Source organism: Rana temporaria, chromosome 12, assembly GCF_905171775.1.
Source record: "Rana temporaria chromosome 12, aRanTem1.1, whole genome shotgun sequence".
NCBI lineage: Eukaryota > Metazoa > Chordata > Amphibia > Anura > Ranidae > Rana > Rana temporaria.
The window spans coordinates 54069579-54095010 of record NC_053500.1 but is presented as its reverse complement, the minus strand read 5'-3'; the positions used below and the strand labels follow the sequence as shown (position 1 = coordinate 54095010).

At 40.1% G+C, this 25432-nt stretch overlaps 2 protein-coding genes across 2 annotated transcripts in view; both read left to right on the top strand.

Annotated features, from left to right (window-relative positions):
* Positions 1 to 17783, top strand: part of LOC120919310 (proton channel OTOP2-like) — a 111643-nt gene extending 93860 nt beyond the window's left edge. The window contains exons 5-6 of the mRNA XM_040331404.1: positions 12802 to 13655; positions 16988 to 17783. Of these exons, the coding sequence (XP_040187338.1) occupies positions 12802 to 13655; positions 16988 to 17158 (1025 nt within the window). The 3' untranslated portion in view covers positions 17159 to 17783. The remainder of the gene's footprint in view (positions 1 to 12801; positions 13656 to 16987) is intronic.
* The window catches only part of LOC120919311 (proton channel OTOP2-like), a 57869-nt gene continuing 49791 nt past the window's right edge, over positions 17355 to 25432 (top strand). The window contains exon 1 of the mRNA XM_040331405.1: positions 17355 to 17443. The gene's annotated coding sequence lies outside the window, so the exon portion shown is untranslated. The remainder of the gene's footprint in view (positions 17444 to 25432) is intronic.

Sequence of the window (25432 nt, the reverse complement as noted above, 5' to 3'; positions counted from 1 at the left end):
AGGGGGATAGTAATGGGGATAGAGAGATGAGAATCCCTCCTCCCCCTCGAAAGTAAAGATAAATAGACACAGGTAAGAGGGTATATATTTGTTTATACTGGGGTAACGTAGTTCACATAAAGATATAAATATATACTGTATATATATATATATATATATATATATATATATATATATATATATATATATATATATATATAGATTTGCATAGCACCCTACCTATCTACCATCTTTTTTGTGTCCTTTCTTTGGCGGCTATTTTCAGGTAGTGTACCTTGCCTCAGGTTTTAGTCATTTATTTAAGTTAGTTGATTGGGTGTTTAGGATCCTGGCTTTTGCTATTGATAGTTCTTTACCTAGCAGTCATGTATACTACATTATGGTAGGGTTTCTATGCCCTATTTAATAGGTCCAGGGCCACTGATAGGGCAGTAAAACCGGCCCTGTTGTACGGGGCCCGGCCCTATCAGCTGCATAGAGGGGCCCGGCCAGCATTACAGCTCATTGCTGCATTAAATAAAATAAAAAAATCGAGCTTGCTAAGCTTCTCCCCCCACTTCTATTTGGGTTATACCATTTTCCTGGGCCCCATCAGGTCAACAGAGGGGCCCAGGTGCGCACAGAGGAGGGACTATTTCTTCATTTTCGGCAGCGGATGTATATCCAGCTCGATCACTACTCAATTAGTCCCGGCCGGCTGTGATACTATGATTCTCCTCCCAGCACCCGTCGTTCTCAGGTGCTGAGATGCGAGGAGGCTGACAGGGAACAGGAAGGAGAGTGTGGCTGCAATGGACACAGTGAGTGAAGAATAAAGCATAGAATCCTCACTGTATCCTTAGAATAGAACTCACAACACAGCAGGTTATCATTAGCATTAATAGTAAACAGAAAATGTAGCGCTAACAAAAACTCCAAAAATATATATAGTGCCATGTAGGGTATTTACCATGTGAGGCAAATATATAGTACCATGTGAGGTAGCAACATTCATCTATGAGTGCATATACATGAACCACTAACAAAAATACAAGTAGCTCAAACAGTGCTGAGTGCAAAGAAAAAGTCTATATCTCAAAGTTGAATGGACATCAATTAGGTGATTGGTGTAGAAAAACAGGCGAGCTGCTATCCGATGATTGGGATACAACAGGTATACAAGTTGTCTGTAGCACTCTATAGGATCACAATCACATCAAGGTAGGTAGTGCATATAAATACGCTTACCAGACGGGTTGGACTCTAGTACTGTACAGCAAAGAGTCAGCCAGACATTGTGGTCTTTGGAAACCGGGACCACTGAAACCGGAATGGGACCATAAGCGGGACTGGAACTCCAGGATGACATGGACAGCAGGAACCAGCAATGCTTGAATGGTGTATTAGATCAATACCACGAGCTCTGGATACGATCCTTGAACCAACAGTCAGGAGGTGCAGGCAGGAATGTTGCTAGAGCTCCCAAGATAATATAAAATGGAAAAAGGGCCCTGTTGAAGGCTTACTTAGCCAAAACCCGTCGGGTATTGCTATTGAGCACCCCACATTGCCATTTTTGTACGTGATCACTTTTATCCATGTCATATTTTGTCTATGACTTTTTACCAATAAACCTATCTGGTTTTAATTGACCTGCACTATTGGAGTTCCTTTTTCCATTTTATATTATCTTGGTGGTTCATGTATATGCACTCATATATGAATGTTGCTACCTCACATGGTACTATATATTTGCCTCACATGGTAAATACCTTACATGGTACTATATATTTTTTGGAGTTTTTGTTAGCGCTACATTTTCTGTTTACTATTTTTGCTGGCTTTGTTTGTTTGTATGTAGCAGCTAGACACTTCTTTTTTGAACTAGCGCAGTTTTTTCTTTTTTATCATTAGCATTACAATAGTCTTCACAGGCAGCACAGTAAGTAGGGACTCTATCATGGCTTTGTGTCTGTTATATACAGTACAGCCATAAGTTAACAAAGTCAGCAAACAGCCATGTCACATACAGCCATGATAGAGCCCCTGCTTACTGTGCTGCCTGTGATGATGATTTTAATGCTGATGAGCTGCTACTTTACAGTTCATTTGGGGGAGCAGTAAACCTGTGCAGCAGAGCTGCATTTTACCCCCCCCAATAAAAAACACTTTCTGTCCAGCGACGCACCAGCACGTCGCTGGATTGGAAGGGTGATATCTCTGTCATCACTGCAGCAATGATCGGATATATTTTTTTAGCCCCAGTCATTCTGCACAAAGTAAAAGTAATCCTAGTACCTAAGAAGCCCCTGGATTACTTTTACTTGCAGTGGAAGGGGGCAACCAGTAGCATTCGGTTAATGAGGAAATTTCAAAAAGGATGGATAGCCGCACTACAAAGGAAATTCAAAAGTTGTCTTTATTGGTAAAAATGGATGGAAATGCATCACAGAATACAGCCAAAGAATCGGGAAAAGGAACAGCCGACACGTCTTACACTAATTAGTGCTTAGTCATGGCTAATATGTATCTAAAAAGTAGCACTCGGTTCCTGGGACACAGTGAGGGATGGATGTTATTCCTCCCACTGTGTGACGCCACAAGCATCTGATCAAATCAATATAGGCATACCCCACTTTTAAGTACACAATGGGGTTTATTTACTAAAGCTGGAAAGCGCAAAATCGGGCTCACTTTTTTTTAACAAAATTCTTATGCGCAATTGTGAACGCACATGTTTGCCCCACACACATGTGTAAATGGCAACAAACCTGCCTTTTGTTTTGAGCCGGGGACAGGGGTGGAGTCAAGGGCTTGGTCGAAGGGGGCCCTGTCAGGTAGGCTGTACAGGGCCCCCATAATTTCTAACAGCAGCCCTGAATAGGTCTGTAAAGTATTCCAGATCCATTTGGTCCTTAGTGGACTAGCTATGTTGGTCTCCCATCTTATATGGGACAACTCTATTTGTTAAGCACTTTAAACACTGCGGCCAGCCGCATGGCCGCAGTGAGATCTGGTTTAATTGATTATATACAAACTGTTACAAGCCAATATGCCTACTGTACATACTGCCATGGTATTACCATACCCCCTTTTGGTAAAATGAATGGTAATATTTATTATTATATTTGCATATATGTGCTTGGTACTTTTAGAATACCATTGGCCCCATAACATCATGCCTTTAATATGGTGCAATGTCCATCAGACCAGGCTGATGTATCTGGCTTCACCGCTTAATCACTGTAGGGTGGTTCTTCTCCGCTCTCTTCTTGGTGCTGCAGTCGTTTTAATATCAAAACCATAAGTTTGGTGAGAAGTTATACCAATGGTACAGAATTTTGTAAATAGACTGTGAATAAAAAAACTATTATTAATATCAATGTTATTTTCCTGTAACCTATGCTGAGCTGCCTTGAAGAAGCAGATAAGAAGTCTGTGAAACTTGTCGGCTTTCCGCATATACAGGCATCTGCCTAAACCTTTTGTATTGAGTATCAAATTATGGTCAACTATATTATGACCAAATGCTATTATTGTATTTATATTATAACTTGAATATTTTATAATAAAGTAAAACAATTATAAATGTTTGTGGCTGTGCTTATGTAAGTGACAGCAAAACATATCCGTTAAAATCCCATCACCTTATGAGGGAGTGGTGCCCTCTCTTGCAGAGTCCTGGATAGCTGTAAAACCTGTCAGAGGTTCTAATTCTTTCTCACTTATCCAATGCAGAAAGAAGGATTTTTGAATAACAGCTTACCTGTAAAATCCTTTTTTTGAGTACACTACGGGACACAGAGGCTTTAGTCTTTACATAGTGGGTTGTATGGACACCAGAGGTGATTGGACACTGGCACAACCTATGAGAACAAGTTTCCATCCATATAACTTCTCCCATACAGGAAGTACCTCAGGTTTTGTAGCAAAGCAGTAAGTATCCCATAGAAGGGGGTGACCTCTGTGTCCCGTGGTGTACTCAAAGAAAAGGATTTTACAGGTAAGTTGTTGTTCAAAAATCTTTCTTTCTTTATCGTACACCACAGGACACAGAGCCTTTAGTCTTTACATAGTGGGATGTCCCAGAGCAATGCTCCATATGAAGGGTAGGAGACACAGATCCATCAGGCTGCCAATGGAAAAGAAGCATTGAACAAAACATCTGTTTTACGTATCAGAGCCGTAGCCTGCAGATAAACCTTAACTGCCCTCACTACATCCAGAGAGTGTAGCAATTCTTCCGCTGTCTGCGGTTCAGGAAAAAAGGAAGGCAGCACAATGTCTTGATTTAAATGAAACGCCGATACCACCTTTGGCAGAAAGGTAGGATGAGGGCGTAGTACAATTTTGTCTTTGTGACAAATTAAATAAGGTTCTTTAGAAGAAAGAGCTGCTAACTCCGATACCCTTCTAGCGGAAGAGATAGCAATCAAAAAGGCCACTTTCTTGCTCAAGAGAATCAAAGGAATCTGATGAATAGGTTCAAAAGGGTGTTCTTGCAGAGCTGACAATACTAGGTTCAAATCCCAAGGGCACAAGGGTGATTTGACTGGTGGATTTATCCTCAGTACTCCTTGAATAAACACCCGAACTAGGGAATGAGATGCCAATGGTTTCTGAAAAAAGACCGATAGAGCTGATATTTGACCCTTGATAGTACTCAGGGCTAATTTCATATCCACTCCGACTTGGCAAAAGGCGAGAATTCTACATGTCATATTTTAAGGGATTACATTTCTTAGATTCACACCGAGGAACATATGCTTTCCAGACTCTATAGTAGATTAGCCTAGAGGCTGGCTTTCTTGCACTAATGAGTGTAGAAAGGGCCGGACCTGAGACTCCTCGTTTCTTTAAGATGTAGGTCTCAGTAGCCAGACTGTCAAACTTAGCTTCTGTAAGGAAGGATGGAATACAGGACCTTGCCACAGCAAGTTGTTCCGGAGCGGAAGTACCCAAGGTCTTCCTACTGCCATCTTTATGATTTCGGCTTACCAGGGTCTCCTGGGCCAATTCGGGGCCACTAGGAGCACTGGTATTTTCTCCTTCCTGGTCCTGTAAAGCAATCTCTGTAAGAGATAGGGATCGGAGGGAATGCATAGATCAGTGAAAACTGATCCCACGGAATTGCCAATGCATCTGCTCCGAAGGCCTGCTGATCTCTTGTCCTGGATACAAAGTTGTTCAACTTTTTGTTGAGTCTGGAGGCTAGCAGGTCTATATCCGCGGGTCCCCCATTTCAGGCATATTGCCTGAAAGACCTCCGGGTGGAACGACCATTCTCCTCGCAGCAATTGCTGACGACTTAGTCCGCTTGCCAGTTCTCTACCCCTGGAATGAAAATCGCAGACAGGCAAGGTACATGTCTTTCTGCCCAGACTAGAATCAGAATCACCTCTTTCTGGGCATAACGGCTCTGTGTGCCTCCTTGATGATTGATGTAGGCTACAGTAGTAGCATTGTCGGATTGTATCCGAACAGGGTAACCCTGTAACCTGTGTGTCCAGGTTTTGAGAGCTAAATAAACTGCCCGAATCTCCAATATGTTGATGGGCAGGTTCTCTTCTGTTTTGACCCATGTATCCTGGGCTGAGGCGTCCTCTAACAGGGCTCCCCAGCCTAACAGGCTGGCATCTGTGGATACCACTTTCCAAGTCACTGGAAGGAAGGACCGTCCTTTTTGCAAATTTTTGCTTTTCAACCACCAACTGAGGCTTTGGCGCACCTGTGGAGACAGGTGCATGGGGAAATCCAAACTTTGGCTCTTCCTGTCCCAGGCAGCTAGAATGCCGCTCTGTAGATGTCTCGAATGAAACTGGGCGTAAGGGACCGCCTTAAAGAAGGCCACCATCTTCCCTAATAGTCTCATGCACAGGCGAATAGATGGTCTCCTCTTTGTCCTGACCTTGTGGATTAAATCCCTTAGGGACTTGACCTTTTGGTTCTGGCAGGAATACCCTGCCTAGGGCTGTATCTATGATCATGCCTAGATACTCTGCTCTTCTTTGAGCTTGTAGAGAGGATTTCTGTCAGTTTATCACCCGTCCTAACCGCTCCAGGTGTCTCACCGCATTGAGTATGGTGTGTTCTAGCCCTGCCTTTGACTGATCTATTACAAGTAGATCGTCCAGATAGGCTGATACCATTACCCCTTGTGCTCTCAGGTTCGCCAACACAGGGCACAGGATTTTTGTAAACACCCGGGGTGCAGTTGCCAAACCAAAATGTAGAGCTACAAATTAAAAATGGTAATGCTCCACCGCAAACCTTAGAAATTTTTGGTGAGCGGGATAAATAGGCACATGTAAATGATGTCTATGGGCGCTAAATATTCTCCACCTTGTAGGGTGGCGGCCATGGATCAAATGGTTTCCATTCGGAAATGGTTAATGTCTAGATGCTGGTTTAGATCTTTCAGGTCCAGAATGGGTCTGTCGTCTCCATTTGGTTTTGGAACTACAAAAAGGTTTGAATGAAACCCTGCACCTTGCTCCCTCAGGGGAACCTCTTTGATTACCCCCTGAGACAACAAATGATCCAAACCGCGGAAAAAATAATCCCTCTTTATTGGATCTTTGGAGACCCCAGAACTTCGGAACTGATGGGATGGGATCTTTCAAAACTCTAGTTTGTACCCCAGGGATACAGCAGGGACTACCCATCTGTCCTGGACCTCTGTCTGCCCAATTCTTGAAAACTGTCAAAGCCGCCCCCCCCACTCGGCCGAGCGGGGGCGCACCTTAATGATGAGGCTTTGGGGTTCTGTTTATTAGATTGTTGACCCCACTGCTTCCTGAACTTCTGGGCCTTGCCCTGATCTTTAGGCTTTGTGGCTGTCTGCGAACGCTGTCGCCACTGCCTAAACGATGGCCCAGGAGCTGGGAAGAGAGAACGCTTAAAACAAGGACGCTTGTTTTTCTTTTTCTCCGGCAACAGAGTAGTCTTGCCGCTTGATATCTTCTGGATATATTTCTCTTAATCCTCCCCAACCGGACAGGTTAAACTCTTATTAACGCAAGAGATTGCTGCATCTACTGAAGGAAAGCTCCACTTTTTGGTGAACTTTTCCTCCATTGGGTAAAGGATCTCAAATCTCCTAGGATGCTTGTCTGGATGCTTCCAGTCTGCGTAAACCAGTTTCTCCAATAATGGATGAACCGGAAAGGAACAAGTAACCTGCAGGGACTTTAAAGACCCCAACGCGGGCACAGGTGAAACGGTTAGCTCAGAGGGAGGCAACTTAAACGCAGAGCGTACCATCTCAGTATAATATTGCACCTTCAATTGTTCAGCCCGGGAGGCAGAAAAATATTCTTCCGAAATATCTGATGCCTCTGAGTCCTCATCTTTATCATCAGATAGAGGCATGTCCTCCTCGCCCTAATCAGACTTCTCTGACGGGAGATCTGAAGCAACTGAGGGTATTCTACCACGCTTATTAGCCCCCTGCGAGGATTTAGCGATTAATGAAGCGAGTCTCCCCTCTAAATTGCTGGGGGCTACCGCCAAAGAATCCTCGGTGACAAATGCAGACCCCGACACCCCAGGAGAGGTTATGGCCCCAGCCGGAGTCAATGGCTCATCCTGCACAGGTGCATCATAAATCACCGGAGAGGAGGGTACCAAGCGGGCCCGGGTAGAGGCTCTCATCTTAGGCAGCAATGTTTTTTTGTCTTTTTTAGTCCCTGTATTTTTCCTTTGGGAAGACATAATACCAAACAACAAAGCCAAGGTACTAACAACTGCATATACTTCTGTGCTAGTTGAGCCTTTTACATACAGTATGCAACTAATCACACAGTTTAATTCTAAGTGGGTGTTCTCTCTTGGGGGTGCCAGATAACCATCCACATAGAGACCTTACATGTCCTTGGCTGCTGTGTCCCATCCAGGGAGAGCTGCAGGGCTGCCTGGCTTTTTAAAAATGTTCTGCCTGTCACAAAAAACGCTGTGACGACGTGCACGCACACTGGCGCGCACACGGGTACGTGCACGTCTGCAACCCCCCCGGTCCTCCCTGCCCATACAGCGCACTCCTGTGTGCATGCTTAATGTTGCCCATTATAGTTTTTAACTTGGGGGAGGACTGCTGCTCCCATTCAGGGCTTTTTTTATGCCTTTCAATTTGGAGCTGTGCTGGGGAAGCCAGCCCTTCCCTGCAGGGAGGAGGGACTGGGTCGGAAGGCAAAGCTCTGCAGCGAGGAGTGTGCTGGCTGAAAGGATCTGACACTGTATGGAGATTTAGGTGAGTGAGACTAGGCTCTTTACTCCCTCTAGTGGCGTTATTAGAGAAGACACCCACTTTATAAGAAAAAAAGTCTAAAAAGTAAAATCTTAATACTTTTTCTGCTTACCTTGAAGGTTGGCTAACAAACCAATCTTCACCCATCACCGCGGGTATTGTGTGCCAACCTTCAGGGATATGGGTTCCTACTTAAAGGATGCCTCTTCCCTGGGCCTGCCAGGACTTTTAGCGTTTGAAAAAAGCGAAAGTGCTGGACCCTAGAGCCCAGTCCTCCGAAGAGAGACATTACAGGCAATGCCTCATGCACGAGGCCCGGAAACCATCCAATGGGGCGTAATAAAATAAGCATCTTGGATGGACCTGAAGTGTAGCTCTTTTGCCCAAAGGGCAGAGCTTCCTCAGCACTTATTCTCATCGCATCCAATTTTCTTAGACACTGGGGAAAAAACTGAGGTACTGCCTGTATGGGAGGGGTTATATGGAGGGAAACTTGTTCTCATAGATTGTGCCAGTGTCCAATCACCCCTGGTGACCATACAACCAGGGCCGTCTTTACCACAGGGCAAATGGGGCAGCTGCCCAGGGCCCTGTCACTGTTGGGGGCCCAAAGCAACCCCCTTTAAAAAAAAAAAAAAAAACTTTTTTTTTTTTTTTTTTAGGGGTCCGGATGTCCCCAGGGGCCGGAGGCCCCCAGGGCCCCAGATGGCAACCCCCCCTTTTTTTATTTATTTTTAAATAAAAAAAATATATTTTTTTAATATATTTTATTTTATTTTTTATTAAAGGGCCAATTTTTTTAGAGGTTTTTTTCAAAGGGATAATTTTTTTAGGGGTTCCCAGGGGCCCGGAGGCCCCCAGGGCCCCAGATGGCAACCCCCATTTTTTTATTTATTTTTAAATAAAAAATATATATTTTTTTAATATATTTTATTTAATTTTTTATTAAAGGGCCAATTTTTTTTAGAGGTTTTTTTCAAAGGGACAATTTTTTTTAGGGGTTCCCAGGGGCCTGGAGGCCCTCAGGGCCCCAGATGGCAACCCCCCTTTTTTTATTTATTTTTAAATAAAAAAAATATATTTTTTTAATATATTTTATTTTATTTTTTTATTAAAGGGCCAATTTTTTTTAGAGTTTTCTTTTCAAAGGGACAATTTTTTTAGGGGTTCCCAGGGGCCCAGAGGCCCCCAGGGCCCCAGATGGCAACCCCCTTTTTTTATTTATTTTTAAATAAAAAAAATATTTTTTTTTAATATATTTTTATTTTATTTTTTATTAAAGAACCAATTTTTTTTGAGGTTTGGGGGTCCCCAGGGGCCCGTAGTTCCCCAGGGCCCTGGGATGACAACCCCATTTTTTTTATTAAAAATTTTTTTTTTTTATATATTTCTTTATTTCTTTTATTTTTTATATATATATATATATTATTATATATATATAATATATTATTATTATTATTATTATTATTATTATTAAAGGTTTCAGAGGTCCCCAGGGCCCCGGATGGCAACCCCCCTTTTTGTATAATTTTTTTTCATATTATTTTATTTATTTTTTTTCTTTTTATTTTTTTTTTATATTTTTTATTAAAGGGCTCAGAGGTCCCCAGGGCCCCATGTGGCAAACACCCTTTTTTTTTTTTTTATAAATGTTTATTTTTTTATTTTTGTTTATATATATATTTTTTATTATTAAAGGGCCCAGAGGTCCCCAAGGCCCTGGATGGCAACCCCCCCCCCTTTTTTTTATAAATGTTTCTTTTTTATATATATATATTTTATTTTTTATTAAAGGGCCCAGAGGTCCCGAATGGCAACCCCCTTTTTTTGTAATTTATTTTTATAAAAAAAAAATTATTAAAGGGTCCAGAGGTCCCCAGGGCCCCAGATGGCACCCCCCTTTTAAAAAAAAAAATATATATATATATATATATATATATATATATTATATATATTTTTTATTTCTTTTTATTAAAGGGCTCTGAGGTCCTCAAGGGCCCCGGATGGCTACACCCCTTTTTTTATATATATTTTACTTTATTTTTTTTTAAGAAAAATTTTGTAAAGGGCCCCCCGCTTCTAAATTCGCGGCAGCCCCCCCTTGCTTCTCAATTTTAGGCGGCAGCACCCCCCCCCCCCCCGCTCTCTGCTCCAGGGGGTCCATGCCTGAAGCTGTGTAAGTGGCCCCATAATTCCTGATCCCTGCCGCCCGTTAAGCCCCTGTGCTGCCCACAAATCAGGCTGAAAATCATCAGCGGCACGCAGCCAGTGACAGTACTGCTTACCTTCCCAGTGTTTTAAAATGTACAGCACCCCTGGCTTCCCTTTAGAATGTGATTTTATAACATCCCCAGTTTGCTCTTCCTGAGGCTGACTTCTTCATGTCCTGCTCCTCAAGGTATGTCACTGTTTGCTAATCTATATTGTAAATAGAAGTTTTCTGTAGAGTGTGCCCAAAGTCTTTATAATATTTGATGATTCACTGCAGGTCTGGTCAGTGTTTTAAAAAGTTCCTCTATTTTACACATGGCATGGCATGGGGGTTACAGCACCGTCTGTCCATTCTGCCTTAGCACCATGGGACCCCATGCCATGACATGTGTAAAATTGAGGAACAGACCAGACCTGCAGTCCAGGCTGAGTAAGGCCTCAGAGCACATGGCATTACTGTCTGTATTTAACTGCTTGATGGGCTTATTTTGGGCCTGGCTGGTTCACATGTATGTGTTTTGGCGGCCCACATTTGCGCAGGCACAGCAGCCCATTCATTTGAATGGGCCGCCATGCCTGCGTTTCCTGCAAAGAAAAGCGCATGCCTCATGTAATAGGCTGCGCACACGGCATGCCTATGCCCATCAAGCACTGAAACACAGCACTGTCTGTCCATTATGCTGTCTGCTGTGACTTATCTGCAGTTCCCGCACTGTCAAACTTGCTGCATTTTTAGACGTTTAGGTCACGCTTTTAAAAACACAGTGCATTTGTGAGTGTGCAAGAACTGCAGGTAAGTAGCATGGTGCAAAAGCAGAATGGATTTCAAGGCAACTGTATTTTTAAAATGCTGAATGTACCTTCTGCAGGAAACAAAAGCATGGCAGCCCATTCAAATCAATGGGCTGCTGTACCTTCACAAATGAGGACCGCCAAAACATACATGTGAACCAGCCAGGCCCAAAATAAGCTGGAGGGGGGCCCCAAAAAAATGTTTGCCCTGGGCCCAAACCATATTAAAGACGGCCCTGCATACAACCCACTATCTAAAGGCTCTGTGTCCCGTGGTGTAAGATAAAGAAAATACGTTTTTGGCTATAGATACACTTTAAGAACAAAGAAGATGGTATGGCTTCTACCGGGAAAAGAGACTGAGCCCAGCAAGGTGTGCAATGAAGATAACCTCTGTGCGGGCTTAACAAAAATATATATAAACCCAAAAATAAGAATGTAATATATTGCATCTGACCAGTCCACAGATGAGGTGGGTACACTCCTCTTCTTCCTTGTGGCGCCTCTATTTCCACCTCTCCCCACTACACAAGAATCGTCTGTCTATACATATCACTAGAGGATGGCAGTGGAGTAGAGGGTCATTGTGAGGCCACGCACACAGTAGGGGCCAGCATAGGCTTCAACCCTGCCATCTTCTGCTGTATCCCTAACCAGTCAGGTGTCTCTTCCCCAGCCATTAAATCGTAAGAAAATACCCAATGTCTAAATTCCAGCTTGGCAATGCTGATGGCTTTACAGCTGCTTTCATTATAGCTGTTGTACAACAGTGGTAGGTGCTTTGCTGCTGTTTATTCACCAGAAGGCCATTCCTACCCTCTACCATCATATGGAAGCTAATGTTTTCATGTTGCTAGGCCACACTCCAGTATGTATGGATAGGGACTAATACTGTATGTCCTTCACACCCAACTGGTTAACTTTGATGATGGTCAGGAAAGATGCAGGTCGGGGCATACTGCTGGAGCTGGTGGTGTTGCCCTGCATCTTGAAACTTGGTGATGGTGACAGCTCAGTCACCTCCATCCTCTCTTCAATGGTTTATATGACATATATGTAAGTGATCAAGCCTCCCTGTGCCGCCCTCCCTGTGCCGCCATAGGCCATGTACTGTGGGTGGGCTAGAACCAGTTAAAACTTTTTTCCTTTTTTTTGCATTGGTACATGGACCCCCTGGCAGTGTCCAGCAATCCATGCCCTCTGTTTTTGATTGCCTGCCTATTAGCCATGAATAGAATTAATTTTAAAGCTGAACATTGAGAAAAGTAAAAGTCCTCTCTTACAGTGGTGTTGCTCCAATGGTGGTGAGGATGCTAAGGAACAGTCCACCAACAGAGCATGTCTGCACTGGCACAGGTGCCTTGGGTTGCCTTTCTCTGCTCTATTAGGTTATTGCTTCCGTCTCTCTCATCCTGTTCTAGTGACGACCACTCTGTTCATTTCCTGTTCTGCTATCACAGGGTCAGAACGTGAGGCAAATTCACTATGCGTAGTATTTTGTCTAATTTTCCCTGTAAATTTTTTCCTGTGAAACCAGACATTTTTTTACAATCCCGTGTTACTTTTCTCAACAGATGCGGAGGAAAATGTGAACAGCTGTGGATGCTCATACAAATGTGCAGTTGACAAAACCTTTTTTATTTACTTGTACCCTTTCACTATTGAGTACAACCTCTTTGCTGCAGCAATGATCTATATAATGTGGAAGAATGTAGAACGCAAGATTGATGAAAATGCTTTATTCCACCATGGACTTGGGCCAGGGGTTCGTCAACACATTCCACTTCTGGGCCTTTTTTCTGGTTTGGCCATTCTGATTACAGGCCTAGTAATGTTTATCTTGTATGAAGTGGGAAAGGACAATCCTCAAAAAAACTGGCTATCATTGACTACTTTCTACTGCTTTCAATTGTTCAGCCTTGCACTCATGTGTCTGGCTAATATGGTTGGGATTATTATTTTTAGGCTGGATAAGAGAAACATGGACAATCAAAAGAACCCAAGTCGGACCTTAGATACGGTTCTACTATTGTTGGCATCATTAGGCCAATATGGATTTTCTTACTATTCTATTATAGCCATGGTATCCACAGTTCCCTTTGTCCTCATGTGTGGGTTAACCCTTTCCTATTCTCTGCTGCTAATTGTTCAACACTCTCTTCAAAATGCTTTTATAATAGAAGGCCTGCACCGTCTTCCTCCCTCCAACTTACTTAATGCTCATCCGGGAACAAGTCACCCTAGGGCTGTGGAACAACACGATCCTTTAAGACGTAGAAGTGTGCCAGAGAAAGAAAGCAGATTGTCCATAACAAGCCCTCCAAGAATGTCGAGAAGAGAAACCCTGACTCATAACATTAAGAGCCATCTGAAGAAAAGAAAAACAATGAAGGACGTTTACTTGTTTCTCTTCCTCTGTAACCTTATTGTAAGTAATTAATGTCTTTGTATCCTAGCCATAAACTGTCTCGTTTTGTTAAATAGTAGAAATCTGATTTAAAATAAGTGTCTGCTGAAACAACAGAAGCTGATTTACTAAAGGAATAGGATCATTTCTTTGCAAGGAAAAGCTTGGTGCATAAAGTGAAGCTTCATTAATTCAATCACGTGCAAGGCAATCAGTGTAAATTTTACTAAGTGAATATCCTCTACCCTTATAGGAAATGCCAGATTTACAGTATATTTCCTGCACCCCCAGTCCAACCATGTTTTGCTGCCACACTCCTACCCAAGTCTCTTAGGTAGCCCTAAAACCACAAATAAAATGTCATGGCCACACAAACCAGACTTAGGTTGGAAACAGACAATAAAAAAGCATGTTGTCCACTCTATACACACTATACTGTATCACTGCATTTTGGACTGAACGATGGAAGAGCAGGACAAATTTCAGCCTAATCTTCAAGCAGTATGGCTCTTGCTGTGTGGACCCAGAGTGAAACTGTAAGCACACAGTACAATAAGCCACCAACAACAATACACAAATTGTGCACGGACAGCAGTAATGTGGACAACACATGCTGACACTAGAAGGCATGATTGCAGTTCAGAACCTCATTCACAGGATTATGTTAATCCATAAAGTGATGATTGGTGTTGTGTTACCCTAGGCAGCCCTTGTGCCCTAGGCTATGGCCTATGTTAGCTTTGCAGAAATACAATATTGTACAACAGAGTGCACAAACAACCGACAAGTATAAAAATGATTAAAGAATAATAAACATTTTTAACAAAGGGTACAATTAGGGCCATAACAGATCATTCAACTGCAATGGGGCCAACTGCCTGGATACAGAGATTTTTTCATGTATCAATTGGAAAACTCAAATACGTTTAAATGAAATTAACGTATGTAAAGTTTGGGAACCTCCTATTTTATTGCAGTAAAATCAATTAGTATTTTGCATTAATTGAGGAATTGTCCCTTGAGATGGAAATAGGTGAGACAAGCCCCAAGGGGTATGGGGCCCACTATGCTCTCACACACTGCACACACCTGATTGGGGTCCAGTAAATCTTGAGCTGCAGCCATGTCTGCACCAACCCACTGAAGGGGACGGGTGCCAATGATATATTTATCGCACATGGCAGTGGCACAACAAATCAATGAAGGCGCTACTGGTTGTGACTCACACCCCCCACTGCTGCACATATACCACCCCCTGAGAAACATACATGCCAAATAAGTTCAGGGGATACAGAGTTCCGCAGGGACCATGGTTGCAGCTCCCCTAGCATGGGCTTGTGTGGAGCTGATTGGGACTTTTTTAATATTGCTGTTATAGATGGATGTTTGCTGACTTTTTCAAAAAGTTGGGATTGTTTTAAAGGCAGTGCTGCCATTTCACAAATTCAATCTGTTACCTGATGGTATTGCTATATAAAACGATGTCTATTGTGGGCATGTACAGTATCTTAAAGTAGAATTTCCAGCTTTCATTTTAGTTTTAATAGTTTGTATGGGCCAAGCTTGCTCAAACAAACTATTTCCATTACAAAATGATGTGGCCACTGTATGTGCTGTAGCAGATTGTTGTAGTATTGGCTACAAGCAGTAAATGGCACTGCAGTACAGGCGACTTCCTGTGTGCTGCCGAAACAAAATTGATTTGGCATGAATGCTTCTCTGCCATTTAGGAGAAGCCTTTTATATTGTTTTTTTTTTACCAATGAATACTGTACAAGGCTTTCTGTGATTGGCCAAGGTAGAAAGACAGGCAGATGACATCATGATTTCCACTTTGGCAAATCAGAAGAGACCTTGTATTCAGTGATTAAATAAAATACAGGCCTTCTGCTGAATGGTGGAGAAGCACCCTGGTTGACTGATAAGTTCTGCCAGCAGACGGGAAGGCTCCTCTACTGCTGCCGGGACACAGCTGATGCTACAACAGTATGATACAGTTCCACTTTAATACGGTTACACATAGAAAAAAAGCCTTACAATTTCTAACGCTTCCTTTTTGGTCTGAGGTTTTAAATCCAAAGGGTAAAGGGCCTACAACATGAGTACAGGACTTTAAAGTTTGCCTCCAGTTAATGAATATCAAACTCGTTAACAAATACTTACTTGGATATGATAAAATGTATAGTTTATTATATAAATAAAGCCTTAAACAGTTGTGGCCAGGGGTTCCATGGTGCTTTATTTTTATAATCTATACGTTTTATCATCTTTAATCAAGGATTTGTTAACGAGTTGTGCTCTATTCGTCTGCAGGCCCATTTTAAAGTCCTTTACTAATGGTGTAGGCTGATTACCATTTGCAATCTCCTTAGGATAGTGCACTCAGACAAAAAATAGATAGAGAATATTTCTAGCTATTATGGGATTCTACCATCTTTATATATAAACATATTATAGGCTTTAAATTGTTACTAAACCCAGGAGCCTGCATTCACTATATCTGGTCTCCCACAGTACACAGAACATGGAAATGTAATAGTTTTAGTAAATATAAACTGCTAAATACCTTTTCTCATCAGCAGTATATAGCAGTCTTGTGATTTCTATCAGTGTCATGTTAAAGCTTGTAGGAGGGGTTTTCATTCTCTTATGACTGTCCTATAAAGCTGCAAGACACCTGACCCTATGTATGGACAGTACTGATTGGACCTGTGATAACATTCCCCCCCCCAAAAAAAAATCTGTCTAGCAATACACACCAAACTGAGCATGTTCAAAGTGCCCCCAAGGCTCTGTACTATACTATCAGAAGATGGATTGTGGACAGTAAAATAAGGGGAGTATCAGAGATGAAACTGCACTTTTACACAATGGATTAACCCCTTAGGTTCCACAGTGAGTATAATAAGCAAACTTTACTGCATATACAGACTGATTTTACTGTCATGGGTTTAGTAAAACTTTGTCTAGTTTAGTAAGGTTGTCTAGTTTACTAACACTAAATCAACATTACAGTAAAGAAACAAACTTTAAAAAAACATAATACAACTATACAAGAAATGTTTTCATAAGTAATCCAACTAACTTGCCCCACTGTCATCACCACCATCACAAAAGGTGGAAGACAATTCCCAACAAGAGAGGAATGTTTTTTGGGATAAGAAGGATGTATTCCTAATAGATAATACTTTATATTTATATTCATTTAGTTTACAATGAAGACATGTTCTTTTCAAACAAAGAACAAACTAGCTCACTTACTCTTATGATAATATTACTACATATGACTTTTTATAGCAGCTATTGCCTATAGAGCTAAGTTATTTATTGACCTGCCTGTCACATTCCTACAGTTCTGGATAATGCCATCCTTTGGAGCTCGGATCAGATTTGACACAGGATTGGAAGTGAATTTTTATGGATTTTCTATGTGGGCTATAATTACCAATATTTGCCTTCCCTTCGGAATTTTTTACCGGATGCACGCTGCTGCCAGTCTACTAGAACTATACAGCATGGCGTAGAAGGTCTACAATATTTGCCGCTGTCTGGAATACAAGACTTTTCTGTCCCAACAAAAACTTGCATAAGTAGCTAACGTGTCAAAAGACTTTGAATTTCAAAAGAGAAGAATCTGTTCAGATGGAAAGGACTTGTGAAAATAAGGACCTTGTTTGAAGTATTTTAGAGCCACTGGTTGAGTTGTCACTGGTCTAGAGCACATTGTTTTCTTTTAGTCAATACTTTGTACAATTTTTTCTGCAAGCATTGGTCCTGTCAACGAGCAGTTCTTATAACGGGTCTTACTGGTAAGTTCTTTTGGTGGGATTGATCTAAAGAGGCATGCTTAAAAAGCTATACTATACAATGATGTTTTGCTTAACTATTCATTATTGTACTCATATACACTGTGAATGTGTTTAATATTGTCCCACTAAATTAAGACATTTGTTTTAATGTATTGATAGGTTTAATGTTTGATAGCTAAAAGAAGCTTAGATTTCTGATATTTACAACCTTTAACAACAACTTCACTGTCTAGAATGTTTAAGTGAATAGTGGATTATTGCTGAATTGTATTTTGCATACTTTATGCAACCAAAATAACTTAACTATAAATGTAATGCTAATAAAGTTATTATAGATTTATATATAGTAAAAGCTTATTTTTTTTATTGATTTTATTTTATTGATTAGAGGAGAATTAAAGTGTTTTAAGCCTCGTACACACGGCCGAGGAACTCGACGTGCCAAACACATCGAGTTCCTCGGCCAGTTCAGCACTGAAGCCGCCGAGGAGCTCGGCGGGACGAGAGCTCCCATAGAACAACGAGGAAATAGAGAACATGTTCTCTATTTCCTCGCCGAGCTCCTCGTCGGCTTCCTCGGCCGAAAGTGTACACACGACCAGTTTCCTCGGCAGAATTCAGCCAGAAACTCGGTCGGAAGCTGAATTCTGCCGAGGAAACTGGTCGTGTGTACGGGGCCTGAGAGTTTATTTTACTGCTTTTATTCTCTCTCTCTTTCCGTTTGTTTTGGTGGCCATTTTTTCACTTCCTGTTTTTTTTCTGTTGGACAGGAACCAATGGAAATTTCTCCTTAAATTGACACTAAACAGAGAAGTGTCCATGTCCATAATTAATTCACATAAATCATATATATCATGCCACTGTATTCTTTTTTAATACTTTAAGCAGTGGTGGCTGGTGCTTAATTTTTTTTTTGGGGGGGGGCGGCAAACAAACCTGGCCCCCTTACTTCCCCCAGCCACCCCACCCCCATCACTTGTTCAAACGCAGATTCTCCCATCGCCGCCAGGCCGCCCGCGAGCCCCGCACTTACCCCAACCAGGTTGCAGCTTTGATGGCCTCCCGCCTGCATCTACTCCCGAGTGCCGGCGGTCAATTCTCCTCCTGGCCAATCGGGTCTAATGCCACGTACACATGATCGTTTTTCAGCATGTAAAAAACAACGTTTTAAATTTTTTTTTATTTAAAACGATCGTGTGTGGGCTTCACATAATTTTTCGGGTTCTGAAAAGCGACAAAAAAAAATTCGAACTTGCTGCATTTTTTAACAACATTTTAAACTATGTAGTTTTCCAGGTTGTAAAAATGATCGTGTGTAGGCTTAAACGACATGAAAAACCCGCGCATGCTCAGAAGCAAGTTATGAGACGGGAGCGCTTGTTCTGGTAAAACTAGCATTCCTAATGGAGTAAGCACATTCATCACGCTGTAACAGACAAAAAAGCGTGAATCGTCTTTTACTAATACGAAATCAGCAAAAGCAGCCCCAAGGGTGGCGTCATCCGCATGGAACTGCCCCTTTATAGTGCCTTCGTACGTGTTGTACGTCACCGCGCTTTGCAAGAGCATTTTTTTTTAATGATCGTGTGTGGGCAAAGTCGTTTTAATGATGAAGAGGCTGAAAAACTTTGTTTTTTACATGCCGAAAATCGATCGTGTGTACGCGGCATTAGTCTTCCTGATTGGCCAGAAGGAGAAGCATAAAGACATTGGGAACATTCAATTGCTAATGTCACACAAGTAGGAAGGCTCTGTGCCCTGAGCCCACCCTTTTTGAAGCCAATTAGAGCCTAATTGGCTTCAAAAAAACATTCAAATCCATACGCCTGGCACCCTGCATGGAGATTAGGGGACGGGCGCATGGATTAGGGGGGCTGCGCCCCTGCAACCCTTATAAATGGCTGCCACTGACTTTAAGTACTTCATTCCTGCAGCGCTGTTGTGTGGTCACATGATTTCCCCCTGTTCCTTGGCATCTGCAAGAAAGATCATTGGGGGGGTACTTCTATTACTCTGCCGATGTATGCTCTCTACAGTGTGAGTCTGTGTCTGGCCAGCTTTGATTGGTGTTGTGCCATTGACATTACAAAAAAAATGGTAGTTCCCAATAAATCTTTATTTAATATTGAACAGATATGTATATTTTGTTCAACTATTTCAGCTTCAGAAGGTTTTACCTCCCCTTCATGACCAGGCCATTTTTAGCTATTTAGCACTGCGCTAATTTAGCTGGTAATTGCACGGTCATGCAACGCTGTACCTAAAGGAAATTTATATAATTTTTCTTTTGGTTGTATTTGATTACCACTTTGTCTTTTCATTTTTGTTATATAAATGAAGAAACACATTTAAAAAATATATATATATATTTTCTACTTCTTCATGAATTTTAATAAGTATAAATTGCAGCTGCAGGCATCGCCCCGGTATTTTTTTTTTGGAGCCGCCAGTCAGCTTTCGTGTAATAGCAATCGGTAAGGCTAACTAGCTGCTCGATTGCTATTACAAGAAGTAGAAGGTAATGTCCCCTCCTTCCCACCAGGAAACCCATATGATCACACCCTGTGCCAGCAATAAAAGTGATCAAAAAAAGCAACAGTGTAAAAATAAATAAATCAATAGTGCCCCCGTCCTCCCGTGCTCATGCGCAGTCAGGTTGGTCCTGCATGCACGCAAACAGCGATCATCCCACACATGTGAGGTATCATCGTGAATGTCAGATCATAGGCAGTAATTCTAGCACCAGACCTCCTCTGTAAATCTAAATTGATAACCTGTAAAAGCTTTTAAAGTGTTGCCTATGGATACTAAAATTTGGTATCAATTTACTCTGTGTAACATCTTTTATATTTTACACAAAAATTGGGTTATGTATCATTTTTTTTTTTTTTTTTATATATTACCAAACAATTAGGTATTATATTGTGTTTGTGTGCACTAAATGTCAGTAAACTGCACCTTTTTCCCCCAAAAAAATACGTTTTGAAAAACTGCTGCACAAATATTGTGTGACATAAAACATTTTTTTTTGTAGGGCCTTTGCTTTTCTGAAATAGATCATATTTGAGAAATCTAAGTAATTAAAAACAAACAAAAAAAAGAAATGAAAATATTACTTTTAAGACAAGTTTCAGGCATATATGAGAAACTACACTTATATGGAATTATATTACAGTATAGTAAGTATAACATCCTTTATTTTAATTAACAAACCCATTATATTTTTCAGATTTTTTTTTTTTTTTTTTTTTTAACCCTGTTTGCCTTCTTTATTTTTGTAAGTGAGCTTTTTTGTAAGTGAGCTTTCCTTCCATCAACAGTAGCAACATAAAGCCAAATTGTGTACCTTACTTTTATAACTACTGTTTGAAGCATGCATGTAAACCTCATCTGTGCTTTTCTACATTTCTAGAGCCCCCAAAAATTTGGAAAAGGAAAGTGGTAAAGCAGTAATGGGTAATATTTTAAAGGCACAACTATTAACTAAATATTAAGCACAAACTAATATATTTAAATATTATTATATATTATAACAATATTGTTAATAGTACAGTATAATAATTAATATAATGAAATATATTACTAATAACATAATTAAATAACAATAATATAACTTATATTATTTAAACTAATTATATTAGATCAAAAGCCCCCCACCCCTACACCTTCCCAATTCACTAATTCATTTGAAGAAAAAAAATGCAATAGTTTCTTTCTTCCCCTTCCCATTCCGGAAACTCATTCCAGAAACTCATCTTTAATGAACATTTAGGTTAATGTGGCTGTAAGCCCTTAGCTACTCTATAACCAGTGAAGTGACTAAGCTCCGGTGATACACTGAGATGAAACATATCCTCCGTCATAAGTTGTGCCTGTTTATTTGCAGCCATATGTCCTGTACAACCTTGGAAAATCTCAGAGATAAAAAGGATTTTCACAGACTCACAAAAGCAAGGGGGTGGGGAGCTGCAGTTTTACAAGATTCTTGGGAGCTGATTGGAAGGAAGGGAAACATCCCCCTTCACACAGGAACAAAGCTAAGGCAGTCAATCACAGGCTGGAGGTCCCTCCCCATCACTATTTTACCTCTTGGTGTGAAGAAAACTTGTGAGAAATGAATCTGCAGATAGCAGAGGAACCAGACAGCTGGGGAAAATTGCACCCTGTGCTTTGGAGAGAGGCAAGTAAACACTATAGCAATGTGTGCTTTGTTCAGATTTCATGTCTGAGGTTTACAACCACTATTTTCTTCACAAATCATCTTTTACTTGGAGGTTATTCAAAAGATTAGTAGAAAATTAATGGATTCACCCAATAGGAAGCAGCTTATATACAAATTGTAGCTCAGAAGAGAACATGTCAAATTTAGACATTATATACAGTATATATATATATATATATATATATATATATATATAGACACACACATTTTTTTTTCTTGGAGTATGAAATATCCTCTGATTTGGAGTCAATTAGGTTGATTTACTAAAGGAAAGTAGACTGTGTAGTTGCATTCATTCATTTCCCCCAGAACTTAGTGAATGTGGTGAAGCTCCTCTGATTTCCATCATCCAATCAGGTGCAAGAAAAAAAAATGCATTTTTGCTTGCACATGACTAAATGATGGAAATCATCAGCAGAGCTCCGGGGAAAACGAGTGCACAATCTATATGTATATATACTCATATTTTGATTTATATTATAATGGTTTCAAATTATACATGAAATAGTTGTATATTTAATATATTTTTGTGTATATAGATATCAAGTTTTATATTTAGTTTCTTAATTTTTAGGGTTGCCTTAGATTTTGATACAGAGCTGGAGAGATATTTCAGACCCCAATGAGGGCAATATTTCTGTAGCGTTTTCTTATTTTAAAGGTTAGGGTTAACTTTTTAATATATATTATTGTGTGATACATGTAGAGGCTGATTTACTTAAGGAGCTTAAAATCTTAACTCAAAACGTTTACGTACATTCACTTCAGTTATCTAATCATATAAAAAGCAAACTCTTGTTCATTTTGAATACACAACCATGTGCCAATAAAATACATAAACAGGAATTTGCCTTTCACATGATTGGATTAGTTTGGATTTGCTTAACCACTTGTCCTCCAGAAGGTTTTATCCCTTAATGACTGCTACTTTAACTGGCAATTGCGCGGTCATGCAACACATAATTTTTTTGTTCAAATAGCTTTCTTTTGATGGTATTTGATCACCAATGGGTTTTTTTATTCTTTGCTATGTAAACTAAAAGAGACCAACATTTTTGAAAATAAATAAATAAATACATTTCTACTTTCTGTTTTACAACATATCCAATAAAATCTAATTTCTTCATACATTTTTGTCCAATATGTATTCTGCAACATGTCGTTGGTTAAAAAAATAAATCCCAATAAGTGTATATCAATTGATTTGTGTGAAAGTTATAAAGTCTACAAACTGTGGTATATATATTTGAAAATTGATCAATAATGGTGTACTTGATGGCCTCATAATGATCTAATTTCTTGAGGTCCTTAAAATGACAAGACAGTACAAACACTCCCCCCAAATACCCTTATTTTTTTTGGAAAGTATACCATCTGGGGTATTTAGTAAGAGGCATGGTGAGTTTTTTTGAAGTTGTAATTTTTTGGAAAATGAAGAAACTAAAGAACATTAAAGGAATCCTATGGTAGCAACAGAGCTGAAGTGCAGGTACTTCCATCCAAGTCAAATTCTTGCCAGGGCTTAACCCCCCCAGTCTAACTGTCAAATGTCGGGACTTGTGAAGATAACGTTTTAAAGAATTGTGAGCAAGCGGTATTTAATTGCAGACGAGACATAGTATAGCATCACCAGAGGACTTGTGATGAAACAGGTTGGGAGGTGTAGTTACATCACTCACCTTACTGTTAGTCCTTTTTGGGTTGTTTCCATGGCTGTTTACATTGATCCAGTCTGATAGTGCAGTATATTGTCTAAGCAATTTATATCAGTGCAATTAAGAGTACTTATGTGAGTGGCTTATCTATTTTATGTTTTTTGTAAAAATATTATGGCTTTACACTATGTGGCATTTTTCATCTACTTGGCATGTTATATGAATAGTGACAATTAAAGGAACAAGCTCTGAGTCAGGTAGGGAATATAGTTTAGGCGTTGTGGAAGCCACCCTACTTCAAAGCGATTTATATTTGGGGAAGAAACACACTGGAGAGGGAATGCTAACCTCTTTAAGCCCTCAGAGTACCATGTCTGCACAAAGGTGGTGGAATTATTGGACATTGGGTGTTGCTTGTCAATGAAACATTAATCAACACATCAACACATTAATCCTTCACAAATAGAAGGATTCATTAAAGGTGGATGGGATTTGCATATCACTGAAGATAGTGTGATGAATGTAAACATTTTTTTAGATTATTTAGAGTTTAATCTATCATGCTATGTTACGTTTTACATTTGTTATATGTTTATTTTGAAGTGCACTGTATTGAGATGTTTGCATACATGTGAAATATTACATATGAATATTTTGAATTCTTATATTCAACCATGTTTTAGGGAAATTTTAATTGGAAACAGTACTCTGAAAAGTCTGGGGCAGATCCACAAAGCGAGGACGCCGGCGTATCTACTGATACGCCGGCGTACTTTCAAATTTCCCACGTCGTATCTTTGTTTTGAATCCTTAAAACAAGATACGACGGCATCTGGGTTAGATCCAACACATTGCTTCTTGGCACATGTAACTAAATATAGTATCTTTGACCGTTTTCACAATTGACTCTCCTTCCGTTTTCTACTTACACCATGATGATAATCCTTTGAAACATCTGTGGTGTGTCATTTGATCGATGCTGCAAGTACTTGCATATATGTGCATTGGAAATGAATGAATGGGTTGTCAAAACCAGGACACACTGGCCGAAAATTTTACCACAAACTTATGTCATTTGCATAACACACATCACTCATAAGGGAACATTGCTGTCACTATAGAGCCTCTCCAGTTTAAAGTGGGTATACCACTTGAGACATAACCAAAATATGACCTCTCTAGAAAAGAGTCGGTTGACATTTTTTTTTCTGCTCTGTATAGTCAATATTCATGCACTAACAATGTGTTTTTCTCTCATGTCATTATGCAATGTGGTAATTTGTAAACGGTATAAATAGATATAATTAAAAAGTTTGTAATGAAGAATGCTAATTTTATATTACGTAAAATGAAATATAAATTATTAAGGAGAAGCACAAATGACTGTACTTTATTAACTTTGCAGAAAATGTTTGGAGAGGATTAACAGTGGAAGATTACCATATGGTTACCTGGCAGTGTCATATGATTATGACAGTAGCACATTATAGGGCAATGAATGTAACTCCCTTTTTAATATGCATTATAAAGTATTAAGCTTTATAATAAGCATTATAAAAAATGAATCATATTTTTTTAAGCATTATAAATAATATAAATAGTAAGCTTTATAATACAATAAAAAAATAATGTATCATAGGTTTTATATTTTTATTAAAAAAAGTCAAGAAGCTATGATATAGTAGAACTTGAACAAATCCAACAATGTTTGTTTGAAGCAGCATAAATGGCAAGTCTGCCATGCTAAACTTGGTGCTTTATTTTAAAGTATATGTAAAGCCAAAAGGTTTGTTTTAGTTTTGGATAGGGAAGGGGTAAAACCAATGTAATTTTTAATGGCAATAGAAAGTGAGGGAGACTCGGTTATCACTTAAAGGTTTCCACATTGGAAGATTTGCCTCCTTTCCTTATCTGGAAAGGAGGAAAATCTGGACAACCATAACATTTGGGATTTTTGCATTACTCTCTCTGCTGGTAACAATGGTCACCAAAAGATACAGAATAGATGCACCTCCCCAGAAGAGATGCAGACCGCCTACGAGCTTTAGAAGAATTCTAATGTTGTATGACACTAGTGTAGCGGGCAGCTGTTTTCTCTGCTGGCCCTGCTTT